Source organism: Pleurodeles waltl, chromosome 4_2, assembly GCF_031143425.1.
Source record: "Pleurodeles waltl isolate 20211129_DDA chromosome 4_2, aPleWal1.hap1.20221129, whole genome shotgun sequence".
Taxonomy (NCBI): domain Eukaryota; kingdom Metazoa; phylum Chordata; class Amphibia; order Caudata; family Salamandridae; genus Pleurodeles; species Pleurodeles waltl.
Window position 1 is genome coordinate 1,063,464,311 of NC_090443.1, and position 26,876 is coordinate 1,063,491,186.

The following is a 26,876-nucleotide window of genomic DNA, read 5'->3' on the forward strand; positions in this document are numbered from 1 at the left end:
ATCAATAGCCCCCTCAGAGACTAACACAGCCTCTGTGGTCTCCCTAATCAGACCAACCCCAACTAAGTTACCAATAGTGAACCCAGCTACTCCCTTGGATTGGCTATTAGTAGGTTTGCTCCCACCACCACTGCTATTAGTAGGGACACTAGGTGTAGCATTAGGGGTTGTAGTGGTAGGAGGCTTGGTGCTTTTCTTTGGACAACTGGGATCTGTTGTCCAATGGCCTTTTATTTGACATAAATAGCACCATGGTTTCTTTTCTTTGTTTTGATTTGAAGAGGATTTGGGCCCACCACCCCCACCAGAGTGTTTTTGTGGGCCTGATGAAGACTCATTTTTAGATTTGTCCCCACCCTTGTCAGAAGACTTACCATCCTTCTTCTTGCCATCTTTGTCACCCCCTGTATGAACTTTTCTGTTCACCCTTGTTCTGACCCATTTGTCTGCCTTCTTTCCCAATTCTTGGGGAGAGGTCAGATCAGAGTCCACCAGGTACTGGTGCAACAAATCAGACACACAATTATTAAGAATATGCTCTCTCAGGATTAATTTATACAGGCTTTCATAATCAGTAACTTTACTGCCATGTAACCACCCCTCCAAGGCCTTCACTGAATGGTCAACAAAGTCTACCCAGTCTCGTGAAGACTCATTTTTGGTCTCTCTGAACTTCATCCTGTACTGTTCAGTGGTTAAGCCATAACCATCCAGGAGTGCATTCTTAAGAACTGTAAAATTATTGGCATCACTTTCTTTCACAGTAAGGAGCCTATCCCTACCCTTTCCACTAATTGATAGCCATAGGATAGCAGCCCACTGCCTTTGAGGGACATCCTGTACAACACAGGCCCTCTCAAGTACAGCAAACCACTTGTTAATGTCATCCCCCTCCTTATAAGGGGGAACTATCTTATGCAGATTCCTAGAATCATGCTCTCTTGCAGGATGACTATGGGGAATACTGCTGCTGCCACCATGGGTTTCAAACCCAATTTTCTGTCTTTCTCTTTCTATCTCTAAGGACTGCCTATCTAAATCCAGCTGTTGCTTCTTGAGCTTCAGCCTGGATTCCTCCGCTCTCAATCTATTGAGCTCCCTTTCTAACACTCTGTCTTCAGGGTGGGTGGGAGGGACATGCCTAGAAACAGAAGTATGGTGAGAATGAACAGAAGGAGACCTGTCCCTAACAGATGGCACCCTATCAGCTTGGCTAACAGAAACAGCACTTCTACTATGATGAGAAGGAATACTCTTACTGTGATGTGAGACCACACTATCTGTATGATGTGACTCTACATCAGTACCAGCTATGCTAGGTTGTCTGCTAATGGGCAGGCTGGGAAGTTTCCCTTCTAAATCTTTTGCTAGGGGTGCCCCAGGGTCAGATTGGGAACCATCAGCTAACTTTTCAACAGAAGTGCCACCTCTGGCCTTATCCTGTTCAACAAGCATATTCACCAACAGTTCTCTAGGGGGATTCTTCCCTACACTTAAACCTCTTTCTATGCAGAGACTCCTTGCTCCTTTCCAGCTAAGGTGATCATAAGCAAGTTTGGACAGATCAACAGTTTGGCCTATGCCAGACATTTTTAGAAAGTGTTTAAGTGATAGAAAAAGTGAGAAAAAAGTTTTTCTGAACTTTTGGAAAGACAGAAAAAAAAACTTTTAAAACTTTTTAAGAACTTTTGAGAACGTTTAGAAGTACTTTTCGGCACTTTAGTAAAGAAGTGAAAGGAGAAAAGCAAAACTTTTTGGTTAGGTGTACATACACTGAACTTGTTTTGTATATTTTTCTCTTATGAAAAGTACAGTGACAAAAGTGGTAAGTAGTTGCAAAGTACTTATCCCACCGCTGCACAACCAATGTAGGAGGCTGGACTGGCTTGTAGTGAATACCAAGGGGTACTTACACCTTGCAACAGGCCCAGGTATCCCTTATTAGTGTATAGAGTGTCTAGCAGCTTAGGCTGATAGATAATGGTAGCTTAGCAGAGCAGCTTAGACTGAACTAGGAGACGAGTGAAGCTCCTACAGTACCACTAGTGTCACTTGCACAATATCATAAGAAAACACAATACACAGATATACTAAAAATAAAGGTACTTTATTTTTATGACAATATGCCAAAGTATCTCAGTGAGTACCCTCAATATGAGGATAGCAAACATACACAAGATATATGTACACAATAGCAAAAATATGCAGTATAGTATTAGAAAACAGTGCAAACAATGTATAGTTACAATAGGATGCAATGGGGACACATAGGGATAGGGGCAACACAAACCATATACTCCAAAAGTGGAATGCAAACCACGAATGGACCCCAAACCTATGTGACCTTGTAGAGGGTCGCTGGGACTGTAAGAAAACAGTGAGGGTTAGAAAAATAGCCCACCCCAAGACCTTGAAAAGTGAGTGCAAAGTGCACTAAAGTTCCCCAAACAGCACAGAAGTCGTGAGAGGGGAATTCTGCAGGAAAGACCAAAACCAGCAATGCAACAACGATGGATTTCCAGACGAGGGTACCTGTGGAACAAGGGGACCAAGTCCAAAAGTCACGACCAAGTCGTGAGTGGGCAGATGCCCAGGAAATGCCAGAGGTGGGTGCAAAGAAGCTACTACTAGGCAGTAGAAGCTGAGGATTCGGCAAGAACGACAAGGGCTAGAAACTTTCCCTTTGGAGGATGTATGTCCCACGTCGAGATGAGTCGTGCAGAAGTATTTTCCTAAAGAAAGACCGCAAACAAGCCTTGCTAGCTGCAAATCGTGCAGTTAGGGTTTTTGGATGTTGCTGTAGCCCAGGAGGGACCAGGATGTCACCAATTGCGTGAGGGGACAGAGGGGGCGCCCAGCAAGACAAGGAGCCCTCTCAAAAGCAGGCAGCACCCGGAGAAGTGCTGGAACAGGCACTACGAATTGGAGTGAAACAGTGCTCACCCGAAGTTGCACAAGAGAGTCCCACGCCGCCGGAGGACAACTCAGGAGGTCGTGCAATGCAGGATAGAGTGCCGTGGACCCAGGCTTGGCTGTGCACAAAGGAAATCCTGGAAAAGTGCACAGGAGCCGGAGTAGCTGCAAAAGACGCGGTTCCCAGCAATGCAGTCTGGCGTGGGGAGGCAAGAACTTACCTCCACCAAACTTGGACTGAAGAGTCACTGGACTGTGGGAGTCACTTGGACAGAGTTGCTTAATTCAAGGGACCTCGCTCGCCGTGCTGAGAGGAGACCCAGGGGACCGGTGATGCATTTCTTTGGTGCCTGCGGTTGCAGAGGGACGATTCCGTCGACCCACGGGAGATTTCTTCGGAGCTTCTAGTGCAGAGAGGAGGCAGACTACCCCCACAGCATGCACCACCAGGAAAACAGTCGAGAAGGCGGCAGGATCAGCGTTACAGAGTTGCAGTAGTCGTCTTCGCTACTTTGTTGCAGTTTTGCAGGCTTCCAGCGCGGTCAGCAGTCGATTCCTTGGCAGAAGGTGAAGAGAGAGATGCAGAGGAACTCTGATGAGCTCTTGCATTCGTTATCTAAGGAATTCCCCAAAGCAGAGACCCTAAATAGCCAGAAAAGAGGGTTTGGCTACTTAGGAGAGAGGATAGGCTAGCAACACCTGAAGGAGCCTATCAGAAGGAGTCTCTGACGTCACCTGCTGGCCCTGGCCACTCAGAGCAGTCCAGTGTGCCAGCAGCACCTCTGTTTCCAAGATGGCAGAGGTCTGGAGCACACTGGAGGAGCTCTGGGCACCTCCCAGGGGAGGTGTAGGTCAGGGGAGTGGTCACTCCCCTTTCCTTTGTCCAGTTTCGCGCCAGAGCAGGGCTGAGGGGTCCCTGAACCGGTGTAGACTGGCTTATGCAGAAATGGGCACCATCTGTGCCCATGAAAGCATTTCCAGAGGCTGGGGGAGGCTACTCCTTCCCAACCTTAACACCTTTTTCCAAAGGGAGAGGGTGTAACACCCTCTCTCTGAGGAAGTCCTTTGTTCTGCCTTCCTGGGACAAGCCTGGCTGGACCCCAGGAGGGCAGAAACCTGTCTGAGGGGTTGGCAGCAGCAGCAGCTGCAGTGAAACGCCTGAAAAGGCAGTTTGGCAGTACCTGGGTCTGTGCTAGAGACCCGTGGGATCATGGGATTGTGCCAACAATGCCAGGATGGCATAGAGGGGGAAATTCCATGATCTTAGACATGTTACATGGCCATATTCGGAGTTACCATTGTGAAGCTACACATAGGTAGTGACCTATGTGTAGTGCACGTGTGTAATGGTGTCCCCGCACTCACAAAGTCCGGGGAATTTGCCCTGAACTATGTGGGGGCACCTTGGCTAGTGCCAGGGTGCCCACACACTAAGTAACTTTGCACCTAACCTTTACCAGGTAAAGGTTAGACATATAGGTGACTTATAAGTTACTTAAGTGCAGTGAAAATGTGTGCATTATTTCACTCAGGCTGCAGTGGCAGGCCTGTGTAAGAATTGTCAGAGCTCCCTATGGGTGGCAAAAGAAATGCTGCAGCCCATAGGGATCTCCTGGAACCCCAATACCCTGGGTACCTCAGCACCATATACTAGGGAATTATAAGGGTGTTCCAGTATGCCAATGTAAATTGGTGAAATTGGTCACTAGCCTGTTAGTGACAATTTGGAAAGAAATGAGAGAGCATAACCACTGAGGTTCTGGATAGCAGAGCCTCAGTGAGACAGTTAGTCATAACACAGGTAACACATTCAGGGCACACTTATGAGCACTGGGGCCCTGGCTGGCAGGGTCCCAGTGACACATACAACTAAAACAACATATATACAGTGAAAAATGGGGGTAACATGCCAGGCAAGATGGTACTTTCCTACACAGAGTTCCAGGGACCACTCTCGTCAGGATGAGAGGGGACCCAGAGGACCAGTGTTGCAGTTTTTTGGTGCCTGCGTTAGCAGGGGGAAGATTCCGTCGACCCACAGGAGATTTCTTCAGAGCTCCTGGTGCAGGGTGAAGGCAGCCTACCCTCAGAGCATGCACCACCTGGAAATAGTCGAGAAAGCCGGCAGGATGAGGCGATGCAAGGTTGCTAGTAGTCGTCTTGCTACTTTGTTGCGGTTTTGCAGGCGTCCTGAGCAGTTAGCAGTAGATCCTTTGGTAGAAGGTGAAGAGGGAGATGCAGAGGAACTCTGGTGAGCTCTTGCATTCGTTATCCAAAGAATTCCCCAATGCAGAGACCCCAAATAGCCAGAAAAGGAGGTTTGGTTACCAAGGAAGGAGGATTGGCTACCAAGAGAGGTAAGAGCCTATCAGAAGGAGCCTCTGACGTCACCTGCTGGCACTGGCCACTCAGAGCAGTTCAGTGTGCCCCCAGCACCTCTAAAGCCAAGATGGCAGAGGTCTGGGACACACTGGAGGAGCTCTGGGCACCTCCTCCGGGAGGTGCAGGTCACAGGAGTGGTCACTCCCCTCTCCTTTGTCCAGTTTCGCACCAGAGCAGGGATGGGGATCCCTGAACCGGTGTAGACTGGCTTATGCAGAGATGGGCACCATCTGTGCACATCAAAGCATTTCCAGAGGCTGGGGGAAGCTACTCCTCCCCAGCCTTCACACCTATTTCCAAAGGGAGAGGGTGTAACACCCTCTCTCAGAGGAAATCCTTAGTTCTGCCTTCCTGTGCCAGGGCTGCCTGGACCCCAGGAGAGCAGAAACCTGTCTGAGGGGTTGGCAGCAGCAGCAGCTGCAGTGGAGACCCCAGAAAGGCAGTTTGGCAGTACCCGGGTACTGTGCTAGAGACCCGGGGGATCATGGATTTGTCCCCCCAATGCCAGAATGGCATTGGGGTGACAATTCCATGATCTTAGACATGTTACATGGCCATCTTCGGAGTTACCATTGTGACGCTATACATAGGTAGTGACCTATGTATAGTGCACGGGTGTAATGGTGTCTCCGCACTCACAAAGTCCGGGGAATTTGCCCTGAACGATGTGGGGGCACCTTGGCTAGTGCCAGGGTGCCTACACACTAAGTAACTTTGCACCCAAAATTCACCAGGTGAAGGTTAGACATATAGGTGACTTATAAGTTACTTAAGTGTAGTGGTAACTGCCTGTGAAATAACGTGGACGTTATTTCACGCAGGCTGCACTGGCAGGCCTGTGTAAGAATTGTCAGGGCTCCCTATGGGTGGCAAAAGAAATGCTGCAGCCCATAGGGATCTCCTGGAACCCCAATACTCTGGGTACCTCATACCATATACTAGGGAATTATATGGGTGTACCAGTATGCAAATGTGAATTGGTAAATTTAGTCACTAGCCAGTTAGTGAAAATTTGGAGAGCAGAGAGAGCATAACCACTGAGGTTCTGGTTAGCAGAACCTCAGTGAGACAGTTAGGCATCACACAGAGAACACATATAGGCCACATACCTATGAGCACTGGGCCCTGGCTAGCAGGATTCCAGTGAGACAGTGAAAACACCCTGACATATACTCACAAACAGGCCAAAGGTGGGGGCAACAGGGCTAGAAAGAGTCTACTTTCTCACACACCCTCTGTCACCCACAGTCACCCATGGTAACCCTCTGTCACCCACTGCCACCCACTGTCACCCTCTCACACCCTCTGTCACCCTCTGTCACCCACTGCCACCCTCTGTCACCCACTGTCACCCACTGTCACCCATGGTATCCCTCTGTCACCCACTGCCACCCACTGTCACCCTCTCACATCCTCTGTCACCCTCTGTCACCTTCTGTCACCTTCTGTCACACACTGTCATCCACTGTCACCCACAGTCACCAACAGTCACCCACTGTTACCCATGGTAACACTTTGTCACCCACTGCCACCCACTGTCACCATCTATCACCCTCTCACACCCTCTGTCACCCACTGTCACTCACTCTCACACCCTCTGTCACCCACTGTCACTCACTCTCACCCACTCTCACCCTCTGTCACCCACTGCCACCCTCTGTGACCTGCAAAGGACGTTCAAAGACCTCTGTCCAGAAAATGCACAACTGGAACGCTACATCCTTCCTATGTTTTCCCCCAGAGCTGCTGGGATATAAGAATACATTTTCCATTCAAATTAAGGTATAATGCAGCTTTAATTATCATCACATTATTGTGTTATTGCAGATTATACTGGAGTCACTTACTCGTGCCTGTTTCCTTTTCCATTTAATGTGACTGATATAGCTTTGTGTTAACTCTCAGGGTATTGTCTTGACTTCACTTGCACTTTCCCTTACTATAACTTTGTTTCCGTTCTTGTTATCTGCTTATGAAGCTTCACAACACAAGGCAGAGAAGATTAAACCCAGGTGAGAACTTCTCTGCCTCATATTATCTCTCTTCCATAAGCAGGACTGCAAATCCTCCCCTCAAGACAGAACCAAGACTTAAGACCCCAGGGGCATATTTATCAAGGTATTGTGTCACCCTTGTGCCATGCAAGGGCAGTAAAGGGTAATGTTAGACCTAACTGAGATTTATCAAGCCACACAAGGACACCTTGCAGGGCCCTTCGCGGCTTGATGAATCTAGAGTAACGCAAGCCTGCGCAAATCATGGCATTGCGTTACTCTGCAGCAGGGAGGCGTCCCATAGGTGAAGCATTGGTGTTTCCCCTCATCCACTGTTGGATTTTGGCGCATTCCCAGACCTACCATTAGTGGTAGACCTGAGAATGTGTCAAAAGGCTACCTCTTCCAAGTGAGTTTTAACAAGGAGAATTATCTTTATTTCTACAGCACACTGAGAAAGAGGAAAATGCCTCTCATGATTGTTTTTGTGCAGGAAGGAGCTCCTTTCTGTCCAAAAACAATTGTGCCTACAACGCAGGCACCCTTGCAACATGACACCGGGGTACCTGCATCGGTGCTAGGCAGCCAAAGTTGTACCAGTGCAAGGGAAGGACAGGAATGCACAGTACAATGTTAAATACAGCGCATTCCTGCCCTTTCCCTTTCTCATAGCACACAAGTTTGCTTGCTGCGTTGCGCTGCATGAAAGATTGATAAAGATGCTCCATAATGTTTTATGCCACTGCCCATTGTCACCAAACATCAGTTTTAATCATGCCCTGACTTTGACAGGATGCACAATGCTGCCAAATTTTTCTCCTTATCTTGGTTCCATGGACAGAAGAATGGCCGCAATATTGGGGGGAAAGAGCACCCAGAGAAGGAGAAGAGCAGAGACCTGTCCTGCACATTGTACATCGAGAGGCTGCCAGACTCATAGTCAAGAAAGATGCCAAGGGCCCTGGGATGCTTGCATGGTGTCAGTGTGGTCCAGCATGGGGCGGTGGAAGCCAAGTAAGTACCATCCAAAAGAGACACTATCCAGTATCCTTTGTCCAGTGATGCTGTTGCCTCACTCTTCCTTCTCACTGACTCATCACACACCCCCAGACTCCAACGCGTCTTGTTACCAACCCTGACTTCCCAATAATGTTTGCCTGAGTTCAGTCTCTGTGTCCCCAGTACAAAGGGGAAAAATTCAAATGTCTCCAGTGTACAGGGCGTATCTTGAGATGTGCCTCCATATCTCACGCTTCTTCCATCTGCCGACAAGATGAGGTGGGGATTGGCAGAGCCAGGATCCAGAGTCACCGGACCTGCAACACAGAGAAGTATAACTGAGAAACCGTCCAATCACAGCACAGCACCACCAACAGGACCTTGCCCAATCACTGAGGTCTGTAGCCAGCCAATCATAGCAGCTGAAAACATTAACCCAATTACAAAGCAGTAACACTCAGCCATTAACAGTGGCATTAATTCCTCATCCAGTCTCCGAGCGTGGAATTACATATCATATGTGATTCAATTTAGAGGGATAAACATCCTTGCATGACCAGGAAAGCAGTCTCAACCTTTTCCCCTAAGATCTTTTTGAAACTTTTAGCATCTTTCATGCCATAAAACCATATGGGTGTAACTGACCTCAACAAATGATAAATAACATAAAAGACCGAAGCTTAATGGCAACTGAATCTATAGGTCAAGGGTTGTATGGTTCTGAGAACATATGAGATGGTTAGCTGGACGTATGATGTTGCTTATGGTGATGTATGATGTCAGTTGTGTGGAAATGTGAGGGTAGTTGTGTTGTCATATAATGTAGGAGAGTGCCCATTTTTGCATGGTTACCCTCCCCCTTTTTGCCAGATATTGATGCTGACTTGACTGAGTGTGTGCTGGGATTCTGCTAGCCAGGCCCCAGCACCAGTGCTCTTTCCCATAAACTGCACTATTGTTCCCACAATTGGCACACCCCTGGCACACAGATACTAGTGGTACCAAGGGCTCTGTGACCAGGGAGGGTCCCTTAAGGCTGTGCCACCATACCAGAACCCTCACCAAACACATTCACACTCTCACTGCAGCTTGTGTGTGCTGGTGGGGAGAAAAAGGTAAAGTCGACATAGCACCCCTCTCGGGGTACCATGCCCACCTGCCACTGCCTGTGGCATAGGTAAGTTACCCCTCTATTAGGCCTTACAGCCCTAAGGCAGGGTGCAAAATACCAAAGGTGAGGGCCTTAGTGCAGTGTGGCCATATTAAGTACATGGGCTGGGAGTTTGTCATCGCAAACTGCACAGCTCCATGATGGCTTCACTGATGCCAGTGTTGGGTTTATTGTACAATGTACCCAGAGGGCATCTTAGAGATGCCCCCTGTGTTTAACCAACCCTTTAGTGTAAGGCTGACCAGTCTGTGCCAGCCTGCCATTGAAAGACAGGTTTCTGACCACATGGGATGAGAGCCGCTTTGCTCTCGGAGGCCAGAAACAACCCCTACTCTGGGTGGAGGTACTTCACACCTCCCCCTGCAGGAACTGTAACACTTGGTGGGGAGCCTCAAAGGCCCAGGCCTCCTGTTACAGTGTCCCAGGGCACTCCAGCTAATGTCAGGGCCCACCCCCCAGACAAAGCCCCACTTTTGGTGGCAAGTCCAGCAGGGAAATTAGGTAAAACAGGGAGGAGTGACCACTCCAGCTAGGACCACCCCTAAGGTGTCCAGCGCTTGAGTGAATCGCTCCCTGCAGAATCCTTCATCTTGGTTTGGAGAACAGGAGCCAATAGGTCTAGGAGTGTGCCCCTCTCCCCAAAGGAAGTGCGCACAGGAAGGGTGTAGCCACCCCTAGGGATAGTAGCAATCGGCTACTGCCCTCTGATCCCTTTAGAGCACCTAAATCTATGATTTAAGGGCTCCCCTAAACCTAACTCACCAGATTCCTGGCAATCTAAACAAGAAGAAGAAAGACGCAAGAAGAAGGTCTGCTAAGTCGACCCCAGCAAAGAAGACTCCAGACACCAAGTGACTTGGTCCCAGCCCTGCAGCTTCAGACGCCGTGCTACATGGCACACTGCTCCAGAGCATGTCCCCAGGTGATTTTGACTGTGTGTCTACCCTGGGTTGACCCCTCCTGGCCAACACAACAACGCCTGCAGCCTAAATCCAGAGGACCCCCCCTCACTGCAAGAGACCCAGACGAAGATTCCCAACGCCCTAAGGTACCCCTGCAGCCTCAGCCCTCTGGACTGGGGTAATCTGACCACCGGTCCAGCAATGTTCAGCAGGCGGCACTCCTCCTTGTCCATCCTGTGGTCTTCCAGAACCGACCCCCTGGACCCAGCCTGCAGCATCTTTGTGACCCCCAGACTCCCCTGACTGGAAAGCATTGAGAGCCCGACGCTGTGTTAGCACCCTGCACCCGGCCATGCCTGTGCTGCTGAGGGTGTGTGTTTGGTGATGATCTGTGGCCCCCGGGGCTCACCTAAACCTCCCAGGTCTGCCCTCCAAAGCCACTTACCTGCTAGCAGATTTGTTTCCGAGTGCCCCCAGTCTCTATAGGATCCCATTCTAAATCCAACTTCAACTTTGACTTATGCACCCGGCTGGCCCCATGTTGCTGGTGGTATAAGTTTGGGGTCATCCTGAGCCCCGACCAGTGGACATCCTAACCCCCAGATACTGGAACTGTAAGCCGAGTACTTACCTCAAAACTGCACTAACACTTTTCACCCCCCCTAGGTCTGCTCTGAAAATTGCAGTCAACTTTTAAAAGTGAAAAGTGTTACTTGCCTGTAAACTGTTTTCTTTGCCAAATTTAAGCGAATTGCTATTAAGACATATGTTCAATACTTACTTACAAATGTACTTACCTGCAAGAAAATCCTTTTGGTTTTAGAAATAAAGTAACAAAATATATTTTTCCAATATAAATACATTGGCCTGGAGATAGTCATGGAGTGCGTGCCTCATTTATTGTCTCTGTGTGTACAAAAATGCTTTGCCTAACCCTCTGATAAGCCTAACAGCTCAACCACACCACCACAAAAGAGAGCATTAGTATTATCTACTTTAGCATCTGTTAAGCCTCTGGGGAACCCCTGGACTCTGTGCACACTATGGGGGTCATTATGACCCCGGCGGTCGGAGATAATGTGGCAGTAGTACCGCGAACAGGCTGGCGGTACTTACCGCCACATTATGACATTGGCGGGTTGGCCAACCCGCCAATGTACCATTCCGGCCACCATAGCGGTAGCAGCCGCTGGGCTGGAGATAACCATCTCGAGCCCTGCGGCGGCTATTGTGCCGCCGGTGGTATCATGGCCCTGCCTACTGCCATGGTTTCCGTGACGTTTATAAGGCCACGAAAACCATGGCGGTAGGCCCTATCAGTGACAGGGAATTCCTTCCCTGTCACTGATCGGAGGAACCCTCCCCCCCAAACACTCCCCAGACGCCCCCAACACCCCCTTCAGCTACGCTCCCCCTCCCTTCCAACCTCCCCCATACACACACACACATGCAGACACATACTCAGTCACACAGTCATACACGCATACATACACGCATGCATTCATTCATTCACACACACGTCCGCACACACATCCACACTTACATGCAGACACGCATTCTCATTTCCATTCGTACACGCACTCACACACAAACAACACTAAACACACACTTGCATTCATGCACACACTCACACATACATGCACACCCCCCACACACACACACAACACCCACCGCCTCCCTCCCCTCCCCTGTCGGAAACCCGACTTACCTGTATCCAGGGGGTCTTCCGGCAGGGGACGAGGCGGGGCGCTGCTACCGCCAGCAGCTCCCATCAGCAGACCACCACCAGGCCGTATTATTTTTCAAAATATGGCTGGCGGCGGTCTACTGGCGTGGCGCTGCTGGTGGTAGCACCGCCACCTTACACCATCCGCCAGTATGCCCACAGTCGGATTTCCGTCCTGCTTGTGGCGGAAATCCAGCTGTGGTCATAATTGGGCGAAAGGATGGCAGCCGCGGCTACGGTCTTTTGGTGCCCGTTGCCGCGGCAATAGGCAGCATTTACCGCCAATGTTAAAATGAGGGCCTATATCTCATTTTGATATAGTATATACAGAGCTAGCTTCCTACATTAGACCTGTCATCCTTTCGGTGGTCTTCTTCCAAACATTTTGCCTTCACCCCTCCTCTTTTTCTGACTTTTTTTTTATTTGCCTTTGAACTCTGTGCCTTTTATCACTTTTAACAAGTGTGAAAGTGTATGTGCTCTCTCTATAAAACATATTAAAATTAGCTTACACCTAATTTGCATATTTAATTTACTTAAGTCCCTATTAAAGAGATAGACTATATACCCAGGTAACTTTTTTAGCGGGTCTAACCTGTACCTGGCACATTATATGCTACTAGTAGGCTGTTGGTGAAAAACTTCTAAATTTGTTTTTTCACTACTGTGAGGCTCACCCATCCCATAGGATAGCATTGGAGATTCCCTATCACATTTAATAAGCTGTAGTTTCTTATTGGAAGCTGGTGGATATATCATTTTTGGTACCTACGAAAATTGTAATGATGAACCCTCTTTTTTTGCTTGAATCTATTAATTTCTTTTTATATAGAGAAATACAAATACAGATTATGTACGTCAACTGCAGTATGAAAGTCAGGAGCGCAACTCTCATGGCATAGCATTTGATTCGATCCTGTTAACTTACAGTAAATCTTGCACCTGTTGGCAGTTAGGATGTACAACCAGAGATTTGGTGTTGGTACATCAGGACTATGAGACATCACATGTCACCGACCTGCTGGATGGTTATCAGCATCAGATTCATAATATATCAATACATCCTCTTGACAGGAGGCTATCGCGCACTGCACCTTAAAGAAGTTAAGATTTAGCATAAATCTTACATACAACAATACAACAACACACAACAATAACCTTGTCTGGAATCTGTTCCCTAGGCCTCCTTCTCATATCCCTGCATCTTCAACCAGACACTCAACTGGATCACACCAACGCGCGGCTGCAGGACCCCTATCAGTTAGCTATGCCGAGCAAAAGGCCCAAATCTTGTGGAAGCCTTATGTTTTTAACTCTGGGGAAAAGGTCCAAGGTACATACTTCCCATGTGGTCAACTGTGGACGTGCCGTGCAGAGCGACAGTCGTGCCGACACTTCATGCCAATAAAAGCATAATGAGGGACAGGACCACAACATGTGTAACAAGTCTGCCGCCTTTAACGTGCAGTGGGGGGAGGCTGCTTCCGTACGATGAAAGTTCTGATTAATCTTTGCCAGCGTAAGATAGGCCCTATGGAGTATATAGAATTGAATCCGATGGAATCATGCATTGCGTGGAATGTTGATGTGGCTTTTCAGGGCAGCTTCCCATTCTTTATCTGCACAAGGCCTGGCGAGGTCGCCTTCCCAACTAGCACGCAGTGTGGCACAGGTGTGTACTGTGAGTCCAGAGTGCGTCTGTGAGCCAACGTACTAAATGGCTACCCTGTCCTATAAATAATGTGCATGTATTGCATCAAGAGGTGCATTGGCGGTTCAGTGGAAATGTCCCTCTGGCATCGATACAGTGGCGCTATCAGGGAGATATACAGCAAGAACTGCCCCGGTGACAGGCCTGTCTCCTCTGCTAGAGTATCAAATGGGGTTAACACACCCTCAGTGTATAGGTCTCCCAGTGTATGCAGCCCTACAGCGTGCCAAGGCTCCAGCTCTGTCGAAGTCCAAGTTGCGCACTGTGCGGCGTGCCCAGTAGGGCCAGAGCTGGCGCATAAGGAGTGACCGCATGCGTGAGGTGCAGGCTCCTGCGGTAACAGTGATGTGCCACATTCACCAGGAGCGAGATTGGTGCCCTAGTTCACGCGTTTGGGTGAAACAGATGTGACGCCTCAGATAGTGACCAAGGCTGCGAGTCCAGAAAGCCATTTGGCAGCCCACTGCAGCTGGGAGGCCAGATAGTATTGCTTGGTACTGCCAGGCCACCCCTTTCCAGAGGAGAGTACAATTTTGTCAGTGCCACTCTACATCAGCTTTTCTTCCAAATAAATTCCCTAATTCTGGACTCCCTGAAAAATATAGCAAGAATATATAAAGGTAAATTGTAGCAATAGTACAGCATGAAAGGAAGGACCACAATTTTTAAAAGCGCTACTCGCCCCATCACAGAGAGCGGCAGCATTTGCCAGAAAGTCATTTGGGCATGAATAGATGTCACCGCCCGCTTGAGGTTTCCGTCATGTAGGTCCTCCACTGCGTGGTATACATTAATGCCCAAGTATCAGAACATCCTGGGCTGCCAGGGAATGAGTACACCTGATAGGGTGAGGCCAGGGTCTAGCCAATTGGGGCCAAAAGGTAAGAGGCATGACCTTGTTCAATTGACTCATAGCCTCAAAAGTGTGGCAAAGCGTTGCAGTATCTCTGCAACTTCCTCTGGAATATTGGAAATGTTCCTAAAATACAGGAGGAAATCATCTGCATATAGGGACACAGTATGCCGACCATCCCCTAGCTGGATACTTCAGGCCTCACGCAGCCGGTGGAGTTCTCCTGCCAGGGGCTCTATTGCCAGCGAAAACAGCAGCAGGTAGAGGGGGCAAAACTGCCAAGTCCCCCTGCCCACCCTAATCGGCTCCGAGATAGTTGAGCTGGTTCTGACCCGGAACTGTGATTGTGTGTATAACAATTTCACTAGCCTTTAAAAGATGGGGCCAAAACCCAACCGGCGCAGCACCTCAAATAAGAAGGGCCATTCCAGTGTGTCGAAGACCTTCTCAAGGTCCACCACCAGGCAGCCTGCTCCAGGCCAGTCCTGCATAGAGTACTTCATAAGCTGGAACAGGCACCTGATATTCAGGGACGTGTTGTGCCCCGGCACAAAGCTGTTCTGATCAGAGTGGATCAAGAGAGGCACCGGAGTGGACAGCTGCGCTGCCAATAGTTTAGCCAGAATTTTATAATCTGTGTTAAGCATCGCTAGTGGCCCATATGACCACAGCTCCGTTGGATTTTTTTCCGGGCTTAGGATATCAGCAGAACCTCCCATTGGGACGCCATCAGGAATGCTGCTGACAGAGTCTCCTCAAACAGACGCAGGAGGTGAGGTGCAATCATAGAGGAGTATGTTTTATAAAACTGTGACGGGAGGCCGTCAGGACCTGCCGTTTTTCCAGCAGCCAATGTGCGTATACTGTCCTGTATCTCTACTAAGGTTAACGGCTCATCTAGCACCTCCCGCTGATCATCTGTGAGGCAGGGCAGTGGGAGCAAGGAAAAGAACACCTCAAAATTTGCAGGCCCCACCAGTGCCTTCGACTGGCACAGGGCTGTGTAGTTACGCGTCAGTTCATCATGTATCTCGCCTTAAGTGTAGAGCATATCGCCCATCGCCGAGCGCAGCTCCAGAATAGGGGTGCGCTCCTGCTCCTGGTGGATCAACCAGGCCAATAACCTGCCCGTTTTATCAGCCCCAGCGTGTGTGCAAGCCGAACGAGCTGCATAGTTAAGACAGCGCATCCTCTCCACCAGGGACAGATGTTCTACCCTCTTGTTTGCAAGTGTTCCGGATGGCGCATTTTTTGTGCTGCAACTATGACGTCTCACATGCTGACAGAAGCTAGGAACCAGTACAGTGCAATCTGCAGCCACCCCCCCCCCAATGCCCCCCACCCTCGCTCTGAAGGAGTGGGGTGGGAGGACAGCGCGGAGCGATGAGTCAAGTGAAGAAACAGGTCTGACCAAATGACGCAGAGCAGCTGAAAGCATGCAGCACAGCCTGAGCCAGTACCCATCAATGGCAACGGCAGCAAGCTTCTGAGAAATTAGCACGCAGCACCATTACAGATTTAAATCATATCGTCTGGACCCAGTGTCTCAGAGGTTTCCACAAAAAGAGTCATCTTCGGCATAAGAGTCATTGAGTTCTTTCTCGGGGTCTGAGGTAGTTGTCAGTTCTCTGATAGCCGCAGCAGTCTGCAGTGCGCTGCGCTGCTCCTGGATGATCTGCTCTAAGTCTGGAGCATGGCCTTGTCTCACATAGGATATTTCACAATGTCAGCGGCTCCTATGCCTGTGAAGCTTTGGATTCCACTGCTCCCTCCGCTCTGTCGTTGACTCTTGTTGGTTGACCAATCCCACCAACTCCAGCCACTCCCACATAACCTCTGGGGTGTCAAAAAAAACGTGTCTTTCCCTGAGCTACAACTAGCAGTCTGGCAGGGAAGAGGAGGGAGTATGACAGGCCCAGTGCCCACAACTTACGTTTCACAGATAAGACTGAGCCTCTCAGTCTTTGCACAGCAATGGTGTAGTCCAGGAACATCATCACTTTAGCATTGTCCACTTGGAGGGCCGGGAACAATTGCACCAGTCACAGTATGGGATCTCTGTCTACAAAGCGTAACAGTCGAAATAGGAAGGGTCGTTGGTCCGCACGCCGGGGTCTTGCCGGGACACGATGGGCATACTCAACTGAGAAGAATTGTGTAAGTGCCCCCGCTGGGACCAGCTCACGTACCCAATTTTTCCTCATAAGAAACGGAGTCAGCACCTTCTGGAAGGCCAACCACGCGAATGTTGTACCTCCTGGTGCGTCCCTCCGTGTCCTCTGTTCGATGCTCCAATGCCACAACTTGTTTGCAAGTGTACGCAGTCCTAGAGTGTTCAGGATGGCGCATTTTTTGTGCTGCAACAGTGTTCACTCCACTCATGTTAAGTTGCGCTCAATGGACTTGCACATGTTCCTTTGTGTAGGTAGGCTATGCGCTCATATGTAAACCTTGAACTCATCCCATTCAATGAGCCTTGACGAGGCAGTGTCAACATTATGTTCAAAATATTCAGCGACGGCTGCGCCTAGCAATGCCCTAAAGGGTGCATCCTCCAGCATCTCTGGTGGCAGCTGCCAGGTGGGGACAGCAGAGACAGATGTGTCCCACTCCAGTTGTAGGAGCTGGGGATTGTGATCAGAGTGAGTGTGGCCACGGTAATCCGTCTGTAGAACCCCAGAGCACACGTTATCTGTACAAAGTATTCGATCAAGTTGCACATGTAGCTGGTGCGGGGCTGAGAAAAACAAATACACTCTTGCCTCAGCATTGCGGTGTCGCCACAAGTCCACCAGCCGCCAGTGCTGGAGCCATTTCCGCAGTGAACGCACAGCACCCACAGTGAGCACAGTGGGTAATGATGGTAAAGAACGGTCAAGGTCTGGGTCTAGGACACAATTAAAATCTCCTCCCACAAGCCATGGGAGCCCACTCCAGCTGGAGAGGGTGCCAGATAGTCTGTGGAGAAAAGAGGCCTGATCTATGTTTGGCGTATAAATAGACACCAACAACAACAGGCGCCCGTCTAAGCGTCCATGTACAAACACATACCGACCATCAGTGTCCGCCTCCCATTCCTCCACCACAAATGGGGACGCGGCCTAATCCAAATAAGAGCCCTTCTGGCATATGTAGAGAAATTAGTTGCAAACAGTTGTTCCCGCCAGCACTGCTGCAACCTGGTGCCCTCCGACAGTATGAGGTGTTTCCTGTGTGAGAAAGTAGCCTCTTTCTAGCCTTGTTACCCCCACTTTTGGCCTGTTTGTGAGTATATGTAAGGGTGTTTTCACTGTCTCACTGGGATCCTGCTAGCCAGGGCCCAGTGCTCATAGTGAAGACCCTATGTTGTCAGTATGTTTATTATGTGTCACTGGGACCCTGCTAGCCAGGACCCCAGTCCTCATAAGTTTGTGGCCTATGTGTGATGCCTAACTGCTGCCTGCTTCTGTGAGGGCCCCCTGAGTTGCTGGGCGCGCCCTCTGTCTCCTCGTCCAAGTGGCAACATCCTGGTCCCTCCTGGGCCACAGCAGCACCCAAAAACCTCTACCGCGACCCTTGCAGCTAGCAAGGCTTGTTTGTGGTCTTTCTGCGTAGGAACACCTCTGCAAGCTTCATCGCAATGTGGGACATCCACCCTCCAAAGGGGAAGTTCCTAGTCCTCTTCTTTCTTGCAGAACTCCAAGCTTCTTCCAACAGGTGGCAACTTCCTTGTACCCTCAGCTGGCATTTCCTGGGCTCCTGCCCACTCTCGACACTGTCGCGACTATTGGACTTGGTCCCCTTGTCTTACAGGTACCCAGGTCCAGAAATCCACTGTTGTTGCATTGCTGGTGTTGGTCTTTCCTGCAGAATTCCCCTATCACAAGTTCTGTGCTCTTTGGGAAACTTAGGTGCACTTTGCACCCCCTTTGCAGGGTCTTGGGGTGGGCTATTTTTCTAACCCTCACTGTTTTCTTACAGTCCCAGCGACCCTCTACAAGCTCACATAGATTTGGGGTCCATTCGTGGTTCGCATTCCACTTTTGGAGTATATGGTTTTTGTTGCCCCTATACCTATGTGCTCCTATTGCAATCTACTGTAATTCTACACTGCTTGCATTACGTTTCTTGCTATTACCTGCATAATTTTGGTTTGTGTATATATATCGTGTGTATATAACTTATCCTCATACTGAGGGTACTCACTGAGATACTTTTGGCATATTGTCATAAAAATAAAGTACCTTTATTTTTAGTACTTCTGTGTATTGTGTTTTCTTATGATATTGTGCATATGACACCAGTGGTATAGTAGGAGCTTTACATGTCTTTTAGTTCAGCCTAAGCTGCTTTGCCATAGCTACCTTCTATCAGCCTAAGCTGCTAGAAACACCTCTTCTACACTAATAAGGGATAACTGGACCTGGCACAAGGTGTAAGTACTTCTGGTACCCACTACAAGCCAGGTCAGCCTCCCACATTGGTTGTGCAGCGGTGGGATAAGTACTTGTAACTACTTACCACTTTGTCATTGTGTACTTTTCATAAGAGAATAATATACAAAACAAGTTCAGTGTATGTACACCTAACCAAACAGTTTTGCTTTTCTCCTCTTACACTTTCTACTAAGTGCTGAAAAGTATTCTGAAACTTCTAAAAGTTTCTAAAAAGTTAGAAAAATTTTTTTTTCTGTTCTTTAAAAAGTTCTGAAACTTTCTCTTCCTTCTCACTATTTCTAAACATTTTACTATGATGTCTGATGTAGAGTCAGCTCTTAAAATGGTCAATACTACTTATGACAATTTAAATTACAAGAGCCTAAGGAGTTTCTGCATAGCTAGAGGTTTAGTGATAGGAACCCTACAAAAGAGTTTCTATTTAACATGCTTATTGTGAATGATGAGTCCCAAGCAGGCACGTCAAATGAGAGGTTAATAGAAGGTTCCCATTCTGACTCAGGGGATCTCCTTGAGGGAGGTGGGGAGGGTTCTGTACCAGATCTGCCCCCTAGCAGGACACCTAGTAATGTTGGTAGTAATGGAGGTTCCCATCATAGTAGAGGAGTCTTTATTCCTGGAGGCCAAGTTGCTAGGGTTCAGTCAGTTAGGGACAGATCTCCGTCTGTTGTTTCCAATTTATCTTCTGTGCCAAGCATTCCCAACCTACCCACCCTGAAGACAATATGTTAGAAAGGGAACTCAAAAAGTTGAGAGTTGAAGAGACCAGACTGAAGCTTAAACAGCAACAGCTGGCCTTTAGTAGGGAATCCTTAGACCTGGAGAAGGAGAGACAGAGATTGGGGTTAGGACCCCATGGTGGCAGCAACAGCAGTATTCCTGATAGTAATCCTGTTAGAGAGCATGATTCCAGGAATCTGCACAAGATACTCCCCCCTTACAAGGAGGGGGATGACATCAACAGGTGGTTTGCTGCACTTGAGAGGGCCTGTATGGTACAGGGGGTCCCTCAAAGGCAGTGGGCTGCTATATTGTGGTTATCTTTCACTGGAAAGGGTAGGGATAGGCTCCTTACTGTTAGAGAAAATGATGCTAACAATTTTGCAGTTTTGAAGGATGCACTCTTGGATGGATTTGGCTTAACCACTGAACAATACAGGATTAAGTTCAGAGACACCAGAAAAGAGTCCTCACAAGACTGGATAGACTTTGTTGACTGTTCAGTGAAGGCCTTGCAGGGGTTGTATCATGGCAGTAAGGTTTCTGACTATGAAAGCCTGTATAATCTTATTCTGAGAGAGCATATTCTGAATAACTGTGTGTCTGACTTGTTACACCAATATCTAGTGGACTCAGATCTGACCTCTCCCCAAGAATTAGGAAAGAAGGCAGACAAATGGGTCAGAACAAGAGTGAACAGAAAAGTTCATACAGGTGGTGACAAGGATGGCAAGAAGAAAGATGGTGAGAAATCTCAGGATAAGCATGGGGATAAGGGTAAAACCAAAGATCCTTCTTCAAATCCTAAACTCTCTTCAGGGGGTGGGGATAAATCATATTCTTCCTCTTCTTCACAACATACACCCATTAAAAAGCCTTGGTGCTGTGTGTGTAAAAGAAAAAGGCCATTGGCAAGGGGATAAGTCCTGTCCAGGTAAACCCCCTGAGCCAACCACCATTAATACATCAAACTCTAGTGCCCCTAGCAGTAGTGGTAATAGTGATGGGACTGCTGGCAACAGTCAAAGTAAGGGTGTAGTTGGGTTCACTTATGGGTCCATCATAGAAACTGGGGTAGTCAGTCCCAAGACAGTTTCGGTCACACCTAGTGGCATTGGCCTTGCCACACTGGCTGCTTGTCACCTTACAATGGATAAGTACAGGCAGACAGTTTCAATAAATGGTGTTGAGGCCCAGGCCTACAGGGACACAGGTGCCAGTATCACTTTGGTGACTGAAAACCTAGTGCCTCCTGAACAACACATCATTGGACAACAGTACAAGATTATTGATGTCCATAACTCTTAAGTTTCTTCCCTTAGCTATAGTTCAGCTTAGTTAGGGTGGAGTTACTGGCCCTAAGTAGGTGGTAGTGTCACCTAGCTTACCTGTAGACTGTCTCTTAGGTAATGACCTAGAGACCTCAGGTTGGGCTGAGGTAGAGTTTTATACCCATACAACCATGATGGGTATCCCTGAGGAATTGCTTCCTCTCATTTCTACTGAAATGAAAAAGCAAAGGAGAGGAACAGGCCTGAAAACTCAGGATCCTTCTCCAACAACAGGTAAAAAGGGCATTACAGTATCCCCTACCCACCCTGCCATTCAGGATACCATTCCATTGGTAGGAGAAACCTCTCCTTAGGTGGCACCTGTACCAAGGAACCATCAGCTGGCACAGCTGTGCTCCCTGAGGTGGAAGTACCTCTCTGTAGGATAACTAATATTGCTGAGAAAAAGTCCACCATTGTAGTTAACAAGGAGCATCCCTCCAACCCCCCAGAGAACCTCTAGTGCAGCAACCCTGCACTGCCTCAAAACACTTAGGACAGTATCCCTGCCCTAGTGTGGAGCTCATAGGACAGGATCCCTGCCCTGCTCCAAATCAAGAGAAACAGCATCCTTGTTCTCTCTTACAGCCATATGGACAACGTTTTTGCCCAGCTATGTCTTTACTGAGACAGCATCTCTGTCTGGCATTCTCATCACTAGAAATAGGTCCAGTGGACAATTCCCACTGTTCTAAACTAAAACTTACTGATAGGAACTCTGACAATAGATCTTCACATTGTTGGTTAGCTAAAAAACTTCAAACAGGGTGGTTTACATCCGGGAAGTAACCATATAGTGGATGATAAAGGGAGTAACCAGTCTATTGCAGAGCTATTCTCCACTTATCACCACTTAGACAATAAAGACTCAACTGGCCAAGGTTAGCCTTATTGTCCTTCGTTTGGGTGGGGGGTTGTGTGAGAAAGTAGCCTCTTTCTAGCCTTGTTACCCCACTTTTTTCCTGTTTGTGAGTATATGTTAGGGTGTTTTCACTGTCTCACTGGGATCCTGCTAGCCAGGGCCCAGTGCTCATAGTAAAAACCCTATGTTTACAGTATGTTTGTTATGTGTCACTGGGACCCTGCTAGCCAGGACCCCAGTGCTCATAAGTTTGTGGCCTATATGTGTTCCCTGTGTGATGCCTAACTGTCTCACTGAGGCTCTGCTAATCAGAACCTCAGTGGTTATGCCCTCTCTTTACTTCCAAATTTGTCACTAACAGGCTAGTGACTAAATTTACCAATTCACATTGGCATACTGGTACGCCCATATAATTCCCTAGTATATGGTACTGAGGTACCCAGGGTATTGGGGTTCCAGGAGATCCCTAGGGGCTGCAGCATTTTGTTTGCCACCCATAGGGAGCTCTGACAATTCTTACACAGGACTGCCACTGCAGCCTGAGTGAAATAACGTCCACTTTATTTCACAGCCATTTACCACTGCACTTAAGTAACTTACAAGTCACCTATATGTCTAACCTTCTATATGTCTACTGAGGTACCCAGGGTATTGGGGTTCCAGGAGATCCCTATGGGCTGCAGCATTTATTTTGCCACCCATAGGGAGCTCTGACAATTCTTACACAGGCCTGCCAGTGCAGCCTGAGTGAAATAACGTCCACGTTATTTCACAGCCATTTACCACTGCACTTAAGTAACTTATAAGTCACCTATATGTCTAACCTTCACCTGGTGAAGGTTGGGTGCAAAGTTACTTAGTGTGTGGGCACCCTGGCACTAGCCAAGGTGCTCCCACATCGTTCAGGGCAAATTCCCCGGACTTTGTGAGTGCGAGGACACCATTACATGTGTGCACTATACAGGTCACTACCTATGTGCAGCGTCACAATGGTAACTCCGAACATGGCCATGTAACATGTCTAGGATCGTGGAATTGTCACCCCAATGGCATTCTGGCATTGGGGGGACAATTCCATGATCCCCCGGGTCTCTAGCACAGAACCCGGGTACTGCCAAACTGCCTTTCCGGGGTCTCCACTGCAGCTGCTGCCAACCCCTCAGACAGGTTTCTGCCCTCCTGGGGTCCAGGCAGCCCTGGCCCAGGAAGGCAGAACAAAGGACTACCTCTGAGAGAGGGTGTAACACCCTCTCCTTTTGGAAATAGGTGTGAAGGCTGGGGAGGAGTAGCCTTCCACAGCCTCTGGAAATGCTTTGATGGGCACAGATGGTGCCCATCTCTGCATAAGCCAGTCTACATCGGTTCAGGGATCCCCCAGCCCTGCTCTGGCGCGAAACTGGACAAAGGAAAGGGGAGTGACCACTCCCCTGGCCTGCACCTCCCAGGGGAGGTGCTCAGAGCTCCTTCAGTGTGTCCCAGACTTCTGCCATCTTGGAAACAGAGGTGTCTGTGGCACACTGGACTGCTCTGAGTGGCCAGTGCCAGCAGGTGACGTCAGAGACTCCTTCTGATAGGCTCTTACCTCTCTTGGTAGCCAATCCTCCTTCCTAGGTAGCCAAACCTCCTTTTCTAGCTATTTAGGGTTCCTGCTTTGGGGATCTCACCAGATAACGAATGCAAGAGCTCACCAGAGTTCCTCTGCATCTCCCTCTTCACCTTCTGCCAAAGGATCGACCGCTGACTGCTCAGGACGCCTGCAAAACCGCAACAAAGTAGCAAGACGACTACTAGCAACCTTGCATCGCTTCATCCTGCTGGCTTTCTCGACTGTTTCCAGGTGGTGCATGCTCTGGGGGTAGCCTGCCTCCTCTCTGCACCAGGAGCTCTGAAGAAATCTCCCGTGGGTCGACGGAATCTTTCCCCTGCAACCGCAGACACCAAAAGACTGCATCACTGGTCGTCTGGGTCCCCTCTCAGCACGACGAGCGTGGTCCCTGGAACTCAGCAACTCTGTCTAAATGACTCCCACAGTCCAGTGACTCTTCAGTCCAAGTTTGGTGGAGGTAAGTCCTTGCATCCCCACGCTAGACTGCATTGTTGGGTATCACGTGATTTGCAGCTGCTCTGGTTCCTGTGCACTCTTCCAGGATTTCCTTTATGCACATCCAAGCCTGGGTCCCCGACACTCCTTCCTGCAGTGCACAACCTTCTGAGTTGTCCTCCGGCGTCGTGGGACTCCCTTTTGTGACTTCGGGTGGACTCCGGTTCACTTTTATTCCCAGTGCCTGTTCAGGTACTTCTGCGGGTGCTGCCTGCTTCTGTGAGGGCTCTCCGAGTTGCTGGGTGCCCCCTCTGTCTTCTCGTCCAAGTGGTGACATCCTGGTCTCTCCTGGGCCACAGCAGCACCCAAAAACCTCTACCACGACCCTTGCAGCTAGCAAGGCTTGTTTGCGGTCTTTCTGCGAGGGAAGACATCTGCAAGCTTCATCGTGACGTGGGACATCCATCCTCCAAAGGGGAAGTTCCTAGTCCTCTTCTTTCTTGCAGAACTCCAAGCTTCTTCCAACAGGTGGCAGCTTCCTTGTACCCTCAGCTGGCATTTCCTGGGCTCCTGCCCACTCTCGACACTGTCGCGACTATTGGACTTGGTTCCCTTGTCTTACATGTACCCAGGTCTGGAAATCCACTGTTGTTGCATTGCTGGTGTTTGTTCTTCCTGCAGAATCCCCCTATCACGACTTCTGTGCTCTCTGGGGGGAGTAGGTGCACTTTACACCTACCTTTCAGGGTTTTGGGGTGGGCTATTTTTCTAACCCTCACTGTTTTCTTACAGTCCCAGCGACCCTCTACAAGCTCACATAGGTTTGGGGTCCATTCCTGGTTCACATTCCACTTTTGGAGTAAATGGTTTGTGTTGCCCCTATACCTATGTGCTCCTATTGCAATCTACTGTAATTCTACACTGCTTGCATTACTTTTCTTGCTATTACCTGCATAATTTTGTTTTGTGTACATATATCTTGTGTATATAACTTATCCTCAGAATGAGGGTACTCAGTGAGATACTTTTGGCATATTGTCATAAAAATAAAGTACCTTTATTTTTAGTAACTCTTTGTATTGTGTTTTCTTATGATATTGTGCATATGACACCAGTGGTATAGTAGGGGCTTTACATGTCTCCTAGTTCAGCCTGTCCTCCGTCCGATGCTCCAACGCCACAACCCTATCGATTAATTCCTGCAGTGAGGTGTCCATCTGGTTAGTATTAGGAGCGAGGTAATTTAAGGTATCCTCCAGCAGACGAGTGTTGTCTACCAGTTTAAGGTGGTCTGCGTGTAGCAGATCGAGGTCACTAGTCACGTTATCAATTTTGTTCTCCAGCGATGTTCATGTCTGATCAAGAGCTGCGCCAATGCGTTCCACCGCTGCCAGCACTGAATCTAGTTTATGAGAGGCCTTGGCTTCAGGTTTTGGTATCTGCATGCTTCTCCCTGTCCCGGAATGGAGGTGACCCATTTCGGCAGCAGCAGGGTTCTGGCTATCGCAGTTCACAGCACCAGATGTTCAGAAATGCAGCAAAGCAGTCTTAGTGCACTATGCGCTCAGTCCCTGCAACCGCTGTACCACCTGTCCTTCAATCAGTGGCCTTTGCACGGTTGTGGGTGATTCATCGTGTGGCCTCATGCTGCAGGTGCACACTGGTATGAAGGTGGGCCTTGCAGCATAGGGAGCCACGGGCATGGGAAGCCCGCTTGCATGTGCCGCGTGATCACCAGTAGGTGTAGCAGCACGAGCACCCCCCCTCTCCAGTGGCTACAACCCCAGGCCAGTCTCTGTGTTCCTTATGCTGCCCTCTCCAGTTCAGGAAGCCATAAGTCAAAGGCTTCTCCAAGATCCCGTGCTTCTCCGTCTCATCTGGGGTCCCCTGCCGAGGGAGCAGCCAGGCTGTGGGGAAGGGGGGCAAGTGAGGGTCAGGCTCCAGTGGCCGAAAGCACAGGGTGACCAATGAGGATCAGGTCCCAAGGACCAAAAGAGCCAGGTGCGCAGGGGGCCCGCTTGCATGTGCAGCGTAATTACCAAGAGGCATAGCAGCACGAGCCTCCCCCTGTCTCCAGCAACAACAACTGTAGGCCAGACTCTTCTTTTCGGGCGTAGCCCCCCCCAGTTCAGGGGACCCTCAAGGCAGCGACCTTTCCAGTGCTCCCCCACACTACCGCTGTCTCTCAGGATCCCATGTCAAGGGATCAACAAGGAGGGGGGAACGAGGCAAGAGTCAGGCTCCAGTTGCTGCAGGCGTGGGCCGATATTTTGTAATTGTAATCGTATTTATATAGCGCTTACTACCCCTGACGAGGCGTCGAAGCGCTTTTCGATGAGTAGCACGCTACTCCGGTACCCAACAAGAATTAGTGATGGATTAGTATAATTTAATAAGGAGTACAGTTTTAGTATTATTATGAGTTAATTTGAGTTGCGGATATGAGAGTTTGTTAGTTAGATTGACTGGAGTAATGGAGGGATGGAGGAGGAAAGAAATCCAGAAGTGTTAATTGGGAGTTTATCCTTCATTTACTCAATCCAAAGGCTTGAGATGAATAAAAGGGGGAGCGGAGGGGAAAGAGGATGTGGAAGGGTTAGGGAGAGCATAGTAGGAGGGTGAGATGAATGCAGGAGAATTTAGTAGGGTTGTGTGGGATGACAGACGTACAGTGAGGTTTGGTGAGTTAGATGTGGAGGTGGAGGGAAGAGCTTAGGCAGAGATATTTAGGAGATGAAAGTGGTCGAAGGGATTTGGGATGAGTCCGAGTGAGAATGGAGGATAGTTTGATAGAGACATGACATAAGAGTGATGAGTAGATAAGTGTGATAAAAG

The 26,876-nt window shown here is 48.9% G+C and overlaps 1 protein-coding gene across 1 annotated transcript in view; it reads right to left on the reverse strand.

Annotated features, from left to right (window-relative positions):
- Nucleotides 1-7,072: 7,072 nt before the first annotated feature.
- LOC138293759 (E3 ubiquitin-protein ligase TRIM39-like) overlaps nucleotides 7,073-26,876 on the reverse strand; it is a 271,251-nt gene continuing 251,447 nt past the window's right edge. Inside the window, exon 8 of the mRNA XM_069233101.1 lies at nucleotides 7,073-8,605. Coding sequence (XP_069089202.1) covers nucleotides 8,058-8,605 — 548 coding nt within the window. The 3' untranslated portion in view covers nucleotides 7,073-8,057. The remainder of the gene's footprint in view (nucleotides 8,606-26,876) is intronic.